This window comes from Diplotaxodon limnothrissa, linkage group LG14, assembly GCF_057381915.1.
Source record: "Diplotaxodon limnothrissa isolate DT_005_m linkage group LG14, D_limnothrissa_male_GT1.1, whole genome shotgun sequence".
Classification (NCBI taxonomy): domain Eukaryota; kingdom Metazoa; phylum Chordata; class Actinopteri; order Cichliformes; family Cichlidae; genus Diplotaxodon; species Diplotaxodon limnothrissa.
In genome coordinates, this window is record NC_140609.1 from 30,849,434 (window position 1) to 30,860,219 (window position 10,786).

General features: G+C 37.9%; 1 protein-coding gene across 1 annotated transcript; it reads right to left on the bottom strand.

The window, feature by feature from the left end:
* Window positions 1–2,795: 2,795 nt before the first annotated feature.
* On the bottom strand, window positions 2,796–4,348 carry LOC146619145 (RIMS-binding protein 2). The gene is made up of 5 exons (XM_085371635.1): window positions 4,127–4,348; window positions 3,612–3,768; window positions 3,152–3,273; window positions 2,955–3,026; window positions 2,796–2,861 (listed from the first exon to the last, which is right to left on the bottom strand). Exons 1-5 carry the CDS (start codon window positions 4,346–4,348, stop codon window positions 2,796–2,798), a joined length of 639 nt encoding a protein of 212 aa, XP_085227761.1.
* Between the last annotated feature and the right edge of the window lie 6,438 nt (window positions 4,349–10,786).

Genomic DNA, 10,786 nt, shown 5'->3' on the forward strand with positions numbered 1-10,786 from the left:
AACAGTGCTGAGATAATCAGAGAGATGCACAGTCATGCTGGCCTGCTGCAAAGACTCACTGCTGTTTTTTTCAGCCTTCACAAAGGTACAACCTATGTGTGTGTGTGTGTGTGTGTGTGTGTGTGTGTGTGTGTGTGTATGTATCTGTATGTGTGAGTGTGTATGTGTATGCTGGCTGGCTTAATATTTGATGACTTGCATAAAAAGAAACTTATTGTCTGGTGTTGCATTTTGATGATCTTCTCCATTACTCTCTTTCTGCTTGTTTCTGGCTCCGTTTTCTTCTAACGAGGACATCTTTTCTCGGTTTGTGCACGCCACCCATCCCCCACTTCCTCTTATTTCACTTGGTGTGACTCTGAGGTTTGGGTTGTCGTGACAACAGAGGACACAGGCCCATCTCTATTCTGTTTGCAAAGTTTCTGTTGTTGCAAGCATATTGCACATTTGCTGCTGGGATAGGGGAAGAGCCTTGCACCACCATCCCCCACCCACACCTTGTCACAAACATGCAGGCGTGAATGAGTTCTCAGAATTATAAATGAGATACAAAGTGCTTCCTGTAATTTATACACAATGTTTTAGACTTGCAAGACAGTAATGTCTGACTTTTGAGGACCGTGCTGAGGAGCACCGCTCTCCCTTTGCTAACATAAACCTTTAAGAGCTTCAGCATCTCCAAAGTGAGCTCCCTCAATCAATAAGTCTACTTTGACTCACTTTGATCTTTTATCATTACATTGCTATTTCAGTCAATCCTTAGTGCTGCATTGGCAAAGAGCTACGAGATCATTGGTACACATCCACATAAATTATTATCAAGATCAATATCTATCTGCTTCAGAGACTGACTTTTGTTTTAAAAGCAGTTGCCACCTCGTAAAAGTATGTCCTTAAAAGGGTTGAGATCATGCTTGGCAGCAGCGGTGCAGTCGGCCAGGACCTGGGTGTACACTCTGAATTTGCATATGTGCATGTGTGTGTGCGCGCTTGTGGTTGTGTCTGTGTGTGCAGATGTGCAAATAAACACTTAAATTAGACCTCCTAAGATAAACGACGTTCAATTCAGAGGTACTTTTAGGTTGTGAAAATAGATTGATCTGATATTTTTACTTAGTGTGAACACAAAAAAGAAATATGAAGTATAGTACAAGTACATGTTTAGGTGTGTACGAGGTAGTTGGACTAACAGCAGCTACAGGTTCATAAGATTACATACACATCAAATTTAAAAAATCTCTACAAAAAGCTGTTAATACAACTAATAATTCCTGCTTTATCTTAAGGAAATGTGCAAATACTATTTCAACTACTGTGTGGTGTGTGTGCGTACGTGTGTCTTTGTGGGTGTGCATGTGTGTGTGCACATCTGCATATACTTGCATGCATGTATTTTTTGTGTGTGTGTGTGAGAAACTGTTGGGGCTTTTCCTGTGTAAACCACGTGGCTCAGACAGGGTTAATAAAAAGATCACGCTCACTTCTGGGTTTTCTTTCTTCCTTGGACTCCAAACGCTGGTAAGACCCTGATGACAACTTGAAAATCTGATGATCAACGTTTTTTAAACACACTAACATACTAAGACATTACTACTTCATTTCAGCCTAATTTTGAGCAAAATGTCAAGTCTTTTGAATGTTTTTCTTTCTTTTTATCAAGAATGATAACGTGAATTTTGATCGTGTGTTCGGTTCAGTTTGTGAAGCCTTGCCTTTGATTAACCTTCAGTTTTCAGTATTTGCGGTGGATCGACCAGAAGCTACTTGATGTACAGTGTTGTCACCCATAAAGTAGAAAGCACTACTAAACTTTACTACACAGTGTAGTGTTTCCTACTTTATGGATGAGTATACTGTTTGCTGCAGAGGAAAGTAAAAGAAGAAACCAGACCGACTATATGAACATTTGAAAACCTGCTGAACTTCTTTGTTATTTTAACCAATAAATTTTGTATTTCTTTTTATTACAACAAATGTATTTACCAGACAAGAAAAGAACTGAATGTCAATTTTTGGTCCATTGTTAAAAAGAAAAATCAGGTAAGGAAAGTAAGAATTAGGACAGTTTATTTTCAGTTTAACTACAGCTCTTACATTTGTTACATGATTAAAACTTTTTTTCAGTTATAACAAGAGTCTCTTTATTTTTACAAAAAATTGCTGCAAAATTCAAAATGTTTTTTTTTCTTTTTAAATAACTTATATGAAATAAGCCAGTGATAGAAAATACATACACAGGGCATAAGGCAAAAAATGGAAATGCTATATCAAAACACTGGGGAGAAAGAAATCTGTAAATTGTGTATTATTAAGGCTAAAATAATTTATCCATTCCCATCAGGTAATTTATTTAGCAAGTCAGTTCTTGTGTTTTTGTGAAAGCGCCTAAAGCAAAAATTGCCAGACAAAACATTTAGTATCTTACCTGTAATTTTCAAAATATGCATTATTGTAAATATTCTGTTTTTTTGTTGTTCATGTTTTTTTTTTGGTTTTTTTTTTTTTTTTTTTTGCATCAAAGGGTTTGTAAGTATCTGTTATTTCAATAAAGAAACATTTAAACAAAGGTCTGAACTCTTTTTAGTTTTGAGCATTCTTATTGATACTAACAGAGGGGTTCATTAGCTGCTTACTTTCAGTCTAAAACGGATGCAGTTAGTAGAATATAAAAATAAAATAAACTATTTTTTGATATATGAAGTGTCCTTTTAGCCATATTTTACATAGAAACTTCTGGTTTCTCACTGTGTCTGTGACTTGGCATTTGTAGCAAACAGCTTAGCGTGCATTTTCTTCTAATCCCAGGGAAACAGCTGCAGAAAGTTTGATGGAACCAAACCTCGTTGTCCGTGAAGATCTCCCTGAAGTTGAAATTAAAGTTTAGCTTCTGTACAGACATCAGTATGAAAACTAAACACCAGTCACTGTATTGTAAGTGCAAGGATGATGCTTACATAGTAAAACCCATCTTGATCCATGTCACCTAAAACATATATGATATCTCCCGAACGAAAGCCGAGTTCAGCCTGTAAGACAGAGCAAGTCAAAACCAGTTTGTGTAAAACAGTAGATTAACAGTAGACTTAAACAGTAGATTAATCTTCATATTTTAAATATATAATATATGGTAATGTTACTTCACAGTGCTTACTTCACTGTCCATGTTGGGTGAGTTTTCCCATGGATCATAGTCAAATAAGGCTACCATTCGTCTAACAGCCCCACTGTCAGGGATACTGGTGACATCGCTCAGGTCTGGTGTTAGAGACATGCCTGCAGTACGAAAAGCAAACGTCCCAATGAAGCTTTCATGCTAACATAGGAGATAAACAAACACTCCACGCAGTGACAGTGGTAGTGTCATATTTTTACAATCAGTAAATTTTGCATTCACATTTCTAAGCGACGTGCGTGATAATTTTATTCACTGTTATTTGTCCTAATATCTGTTGTAAACTTCCTGTAGGGAGGAGCTCATTGCAAACATCCTCTCACAGATCATCTCTGAACGGCCTCGTTCCAAATTATGCCACAATAATTGTTTTTCAATTATACTTCAGTTACCCCAGCAACACTGTTTTGCCAGCGTGTTACAGTAAACAGGCTAATACCTGTGTGGTCCACGGGGAGGAATCCCTGCTGCATGAGTAGATGCTTCAGATACTCATCATCCACTGGGATCTCAGCCACCATATTACTCGGCACATAGCCAGAAAGCCCGCCAGACTCACCATGATAAAACCCATCTGCGTCTTTGTCTCCAGTAACCTAAAAAAAACCAGCACCAGCAGTTACTTTTATAACTTTAGGCTTGGTTTCTGAATAAAAGAGTGTATTTATTGCATACATGTATTTGTCTGTATTTATGTGATGCAGCAGCAGACAGATTCAGAGAAAAAAGGCGGTAAATCACATCAATCAGATGAAAAAGGTGACAGGAAATGAAGAAAAAAAACCTATTGTCTTCTTACACATTTAACTGTCGTGACTCCAGCACAAACAGGAAACACTATAGGTTCTTTCAAAGAACATTTTGAACTGATGAAGAGATGAAACGCAACTCAAACACAGAGAAGCGCTTCGGTTTAGTATTGTACAGAGTGCATGAAATTACACTTAATCTTACCTTGATGATCTGGCCTGGCACAAAGGGCAGCTCTTCTGCAGCTGTCTCGTGGTTTGGAGACATGGCAGCCGGGTTGTACGGGTAAAGTGCAACAAAGAGCCGGACGGTGGGTATGGACACCTGGCTCGCAGTTTCCAGCTCCCAGTCCCTGAGATCCTCCGGAGTAGCGATCCTTACTTCATCTGGGTATATCAAAACATCCAACTCAAGCCTTGTCTCCATTTACAGCAAAGTGAGTGCTCGACTGTCCACCTGGCAGACAGATGGCCACTGTAGACAGCAGACCTCTCCTTAGCCTCAACCTAATGTGAGGTAACTAAGCTAAGCACAAGGAACAGTAATCCTCTTTGAAGCAAGTAGATAGATTCATTAGTTCAGCACTGCCAAACTGCACTGTGTGCAAAGCAACAGGAGCACAAGATGAAATAACTTTAGTTTTAATGCAGATATTTGAAAAGCAAAAATGCTTCCAAATATACTTGAAAGGAGAAGTTCAAAAGTAGAGAAAACAGACCTTTTTAAAAAAATATTTCTTAATGACACATAGATACGTTTAACTGTAGCTCTGTTCGTAATATTTATTTTCTTTTATATACTTTCTTTTGCATTGGTCCTCGTCTCATAGGCCTCGCCAGAGATACTGGTGGGTTTTATCTGGTTGCTCTGGTTTTCTTCTGAAGCGTTGCAATTTATTTTCTTTTAAGTAAAACAATGGTTCTGGTTGGAGAACAAAGCCCTTTATCAGTGTGAGTGTGAATAGTTCAGTGTGGCTGGTTGTGTACAGTGTAGAGTGTATAGTTTATATGTGGCTCTGCTTCCTTAAACTATCAAGCCTTGCTCAATTAAGGAAGTAGCCTTGTTTTCTTGTTTCGTCTTATTGCTCCTCCTCCTCCTGACATGACCCAGTTTTCATCGCTGAAAGTCGCCACTTCCTTTCTTCACCTGTGGCCAAGTCAGCAGGTGATAATCTCCTCCAGCAGAGATTATCAATCATCTGTGTGTTTGTTGAAAAAATGGTAAGGCAGAAACTGAAAACACATCTGAGCCATTGCTGCTGTTTACTCTTCCAACCATTAACTGGCGCTATGTTGTTTGAATAACTGAAAGTTGTATCTGAGGAAGTTGAGGCTGAGTAGCTTCAGGTGTTGTTGATTTTATTCACTTCATTAATTTTGTTCAGTTTTTGTTTTTTTGTTTGTGTATGTTTTGGACTTTGAGAAATGCTTTTCTGTAAAGACTGAAGAATATTATCTTTCTTTATGTATTAACTGCCACTATTCATTACTTTAGCTTACTCAGCCCTCATTTTCCCATTATTCCCCATCTGATTTATTTTGTCTCACCTTTATTTGACAGGACAGTGTAGAAAGTAAACAGGAATGAAGCGAGAGAGAGGGTGAAATGCAAAAAATGGACTCAAACCTCAACCAGATGAGCTAAACTGGTGCCCAATTATGTTTCAGTTTTACTGCTGAGAGACAAAATCTGTGTTTTAATGTTGATGATTAAAAGAAGAACCAGCGAACATGTGCACTCACTGCTTTTTGTCCTCTTCAGTTGTTAGTTAGGCTTTTCAAAAGTCAGTTTTCATTCAGACAGTCATTTGTTCTCATATGCCCTCTTTATTATTTTTGCTCTTTTGGATCATTTTGTTCTTACATTATGAGCCAAGCAGGCTTTCCAATTAACATCTTTGATTATTTTGAGTTAAATGATTCAGGTTCTGTTACTTGCTTCCAAACGATTATATGATTAGTTTGTCTGTTTATCTGTTTGCTAGCAGCTAAAGAAAAGCCACAGACAGTTTTAGATGAAATCTTTACCAGAGATAAAGCTAGCCCTAACATAGATTCTTTCCCAATAAGAAATAGAGCATAACTTGACAAATACACATTAAACTGAAATAAGAAATGTTGGTAGACATCTCCTTCTTGTTATCACGAAATTATCAAAAACAAATCTGGACCCAGGGACCAGGTTGACTGTTGGTGATATGTGACAGAATCTTGTTTTCTTAACTAACAAAAGAACCATTTTTAATAATTATTAATCAGAAAAATCTACATGGAGGTGTAAAGCAGGTTCAGGGAGTTGGTGCAGTCTATTCAGTATAAATCAGCATATCAACCACACCCCACTACTCTGCAGAGGGCTATGTATGATTAGTAGGTTTTATTTTTGATTTGGTTTGGATTATTTTTGCATTTTTACTGGAATACTACAATTTTTCTCGCATTTATGAAATCATGTAACTACAATAATGAAATTTGTTTGCTTTTTTCTCATTACACATCCTAATAGATGGAAAAGAAGGATGTATAGGCCAAGTTTATGTAGCTCTAAAGATATAAATAAATAGATTAATAAGAAAGAAAGAAAGAAAGAAAGAAAGAAATAAGGAACGATTTTCTTCGTTCCTTATTTCTATGGATGCCTAAGATTAGGTCATTTTTGTATTAAATTTTGAATTAAACTCATTGTTTGTATAACAAAAATAGAAAAGAAAAAACACCAACTTGCTAACATCATTTAGTTCGTTTAGCCAAACTGACCACTCACCCCTGGAGGGAGCCACATGTGCCCACATGTGGCTCCAAAGTCACAGGCTTGAGACCTCTTAAAGGATTTAATAAAGCAGGCTCCAAAAATTACTCTTGGTTTCAGTGAGCAACAAATTGAAAACATTTCTCATTCTCACTTGTTCTCTTGTCATTTTTTATGTTTGCCCAGAAGAGGGAGCTGTTGCATGTTTCTAAGTATAATAAAGAGTCTGCTGTAAAATTAGTCAGTTTAACAAATTCATGTGACATCAAAGTTTTAGATACATATTGACTTATAGGTACATACACAGACACCTATACTAAGAACTGCTGTCCTTATAAATGCATATCACTCTAAATTGCATATAAATGTACTTAAAGCATCCGAATAACTATTGAGAGTCAGATCCCCCCCCTCTGGTATTCATGTATATCCTTTAATAACTGTTGTAATTAAATAATTAAAAAGCTTTCACTGCGATTGTATATGTTTTAAGTCTTTCAAAAAGGTTTCACCTCATACTCGCTTACATACAGTTTGGGCCATTATTTCTTACACTGCTTTATAATTATTCTAATAATTTTTGTATATAAAACTTATACTTAATATCAACAGAACTATTTAGTGCCCTTCTTTTATTCAAGTGTGGAGAGCTTGCTGTAATTAAAATCATAACTTTGGCAAGCCACTCTTTATTTTGTTAATACTTTTACCAGTGTAGCAAAATACAACAATTTAGTGCATTTTATATGAAAACTGAGTGCGTGTTCACAATACTCTCTTAGCTGTGTGCTCCAGTCATTTCAGGTGTGACCCAGTCTCCTTGATTGGAATCTGATATTGATGTTAGCTGCAAAACAAGTAAAGGTTAGTAGGCCAGCTGCTAGGTTAGGTCATTAGCAAATGGTAGGGTCAGCACATAAGCCAGGAGAACTTTAGGGTCAACATTGATTCATTGAGAGAAAAGTTTGATTTTGTCTAATGTGAACATGGTTTTCCTGTTTATGTAAAAGAGCAGAATCAACTTTCTGCGATATTGTGTCAGAAGTTTTGGATTGCACTCTCAAACGAAATAAAATGGAATTCCTTATCCTGTTATAATAAGTCAGGACCTTATAACCATAAAATAGAAACCATCAAAGCAGGTGGCATAGTTAACGGGGGTTAGTAATATCATCTCAGAGCAAGAAGGTTCTTGGTTTGAACTTGCCCCTTGGCTCGGGCCTCCCGGTATTTTCCCTGTGCCACAGACCAAAGATATATGGTTAAGCTAGTTAGTGACTGACTATAAATTTGCCGAAGGGTTGGATGTGAAAGTAAATTATGTCTGTTTTTCTATGTTTGCCCTGTGTGGAATGGTTCCTTGCCTCTTGGCCTGAGAGCTGGCTCCAATCCTAATTTGGTTAAGTTGTTAAGAAAATGTATGGATGAAGATTATAAAACCTTAAACTTGAGCTTTCTCATTAAGCCCTTGCTTTTGCAGCTTTTGATTCAACCTTTGGACAAAAAAAGCCTGTCTCCTGTTAGATTCTGCAAATCTGTTTGTATTAATATCATTTTTCTCTATCTATCTAGCACCACTGGCTAACCCAGAGCTAATCTCCCTCTTTACAAGTGTAGATTAATTCAAGATGAAAAGTTGCAACAGCATTTTGAGAGAAGGATGTCCAACAGAAAAGAGCGTGTAAAAATTTTAAAACACTTTTACAAATAAAACTACCAAAAACTAGTAGGTTAAGAGAATGCTGTTGAACTGCTATGCTTGTAGTGCAGAGATGGTGCATTTTTTCTATATTGTCGAAAAAAAAATACTATCAGGTAAATATTACTACCTGATAGTATTTGTTCCCGTCTTTGTTCTGTATGGTGTCATTCGTGTTTTAAATTGGAAAAAAACTGCATAGACCAAAAGAGAAGAGAGACATATAAAGGCAAACCACTAGTTGTACTGACGTGGTTTTAAAATCATCTACATTAATAAATGCCAACTACAACAACAAAAAAAATGTTTTAAGGGTGTAATTGTTACCATAATGGTCAGACCAGTCCAACATAAGGGCATTGTAAAGGGCACAGCATTTCTTGTTTTTCATCAGAAGGGCTGTTCACCTTGTGTTCGTTCACTGCAAGAGCACTCATCATGGCATCATGTTCTCTCACACGTGACAGCACCCTAATAATCACTAATCGTGTTTTTACTCACTTGAAATAGCACCCAGTTCTGCACTTAGGCATGTTAGAGGCACAATGGATCACATCTTTTCCACTTCTTCTTCATACCTCCCCCATAATTACAACAGCAGCTCATATGACACTGCATTGCATCTCCTTTATTTAAAGGCACTTTATCATGCTGCCTTGTAGGTGAGTGTAGTTACTGTCCATATTCTACCAATGTGAGTGCGGTCAAGAGGGCATTTAATCCTGTATTAAACATAAATAAGATGAATACTGGAGAGCTTGATATGCTTTTTCCCTTGATTGGAACTTTACAAAGCTTTTTTTATGCTTGAGTCTCACTCTTACTACACTTTATTGAGGTATTTCCTCTCCTTGGGGGAAGAATTGGCCAGTGAGCAATGTTATCAGTCATTACCATGCTGTGTCATGGTGACCACCTTCCCTGCCAGACCACAAATGTAATTACACCTACCTATAGTGATAGCTTTACTGATTTATCTTGCCTACAGTTGCCTATTGTGCATCTACAAGCTGCTTTGCAACCCACCTGCACCTCATCTCCTTGTTTTCATGTTGTGCCTGACTGAATAAAACCAATCTGTTATCAGTGATGCCTGCTTTGTTCTGTATGGTGTCACTCATGTTAAAATACCCTTTTCTTTGAAAGACCTCTTTACTATGTTTGGAGCTTGGAAATGTGATTATTTGATATATAGTGTAGCTTTCTTGGACGTTACTGGTTAAAGAATAGCGCTTTCTAACCAAGCTGGCTAACTTTGGCTGATAACTCGAAATCTTGTCCAAATATGGTAGCTTCTGACTCTGACCATCTTAAACAGCTGGCAAATAAAGGAGGCCAAAATGCTAACGTTAAGGTTTCAAAATGGAAAGTTCAAAATAATCGGGTCATGTGATTATAGTGGATGAATTCATCTTTATCTGTGTTTGGATCAAGCATTTAGTGCAGAGATGGCGAAGTGTGGATGCAGTGTATACATCACAAACCTTTGAAGTTACAAAACTGACTTAAAAAATAGTGTCTACATAATAATGTTAAAGTCATGTTTGCTGAAATTAAGGCTAACAAGCAAGGCTGTGAACCTGTGTACTCATTGGTTAATGGCTTGTCAATAATTGTAACCTGGATGTCCCACCTTTCTGACACTAGGAATGACCAGAATTTTCAAAATGGACTTAATTTTTTATAAGTATGACCCAAAACTAGTGACTGTGCCATTAAACTCACTGGAAAAGTGTTTTCTTTGCTTAGGGAAAAGGGCTGGGTTGTTTTTTTTTTTGTTTGTTTTTTTTGTAGGCTTCTGTTTTGCAGCCAAAGCTATCGCACCCTGGAGGCCTCTAAAAAGAATGCAGTTTAAGGCACTGCAATGACTTCACTTTTCAGTCCCAGAAGCTACACCCATCTTTTATATTGTCTATCCTTGCAATACAATGGCCTCAGCTGTGTGATGTCAAGATGCAAGATACAGCTGCACTCCACCTTTTCATTCAAGTATGGGCACTATACTGGATCCGAAAAACTAACATAACAGCGCGGAAAATACACAGTCCAAAACCGGTGGGTGACGTCACCGCGGTATGTCCATCATTTATACAGTCTGTGCTTTAGGCAGGCCTTTTTGTCGCTCTGCTGGGGACCCCATTTCCCATAATTCATCTATAGCTCACCTTTGCTCCCATCCATCCATCCCCATAGGCCTGGCCCTCTACTTCCCATGTATGGAGTGTTACATCATTGGCACAGACACCCACCTTTTCCAGTGATGACGCAGCCCGGGAAGAGTGTGTGTGTGTGTGTGTGTGTGTGTGTGTGTGTGTGTGCGTGTGTGTGTGTGAGGAGGAGGAGGAGGGGGGAGAAGGAGGAGGAAAGGCAGGGAGGGAGGGAGCGAGGAGAGAGGAGAGGGTGTCCCGTCTGCACGG

Coding starts and splice junctions, on each gene's coding strand:
- LOC146619145 (XM_085371635.1), bottom strand. CDS start 4,348: ATGGAGACAAGGCTTGAGTTGGATGTTTTGATATACCCAGATGAAGTA. Junction 3,769..4,126: donor TGCCAGGCCAGATCATCAAG/GTAAGATTAAGT, acceptor GGTTTTTTTTAG/GTTACTGGAGACAAAGACGC. Junction 2,862..2,954: donor ATCAAGATGGGTTTTACTAT/GTAAGCATCATC, acceptor TTTCAACTTCAG/GGAGATCTTCACGGACAACG.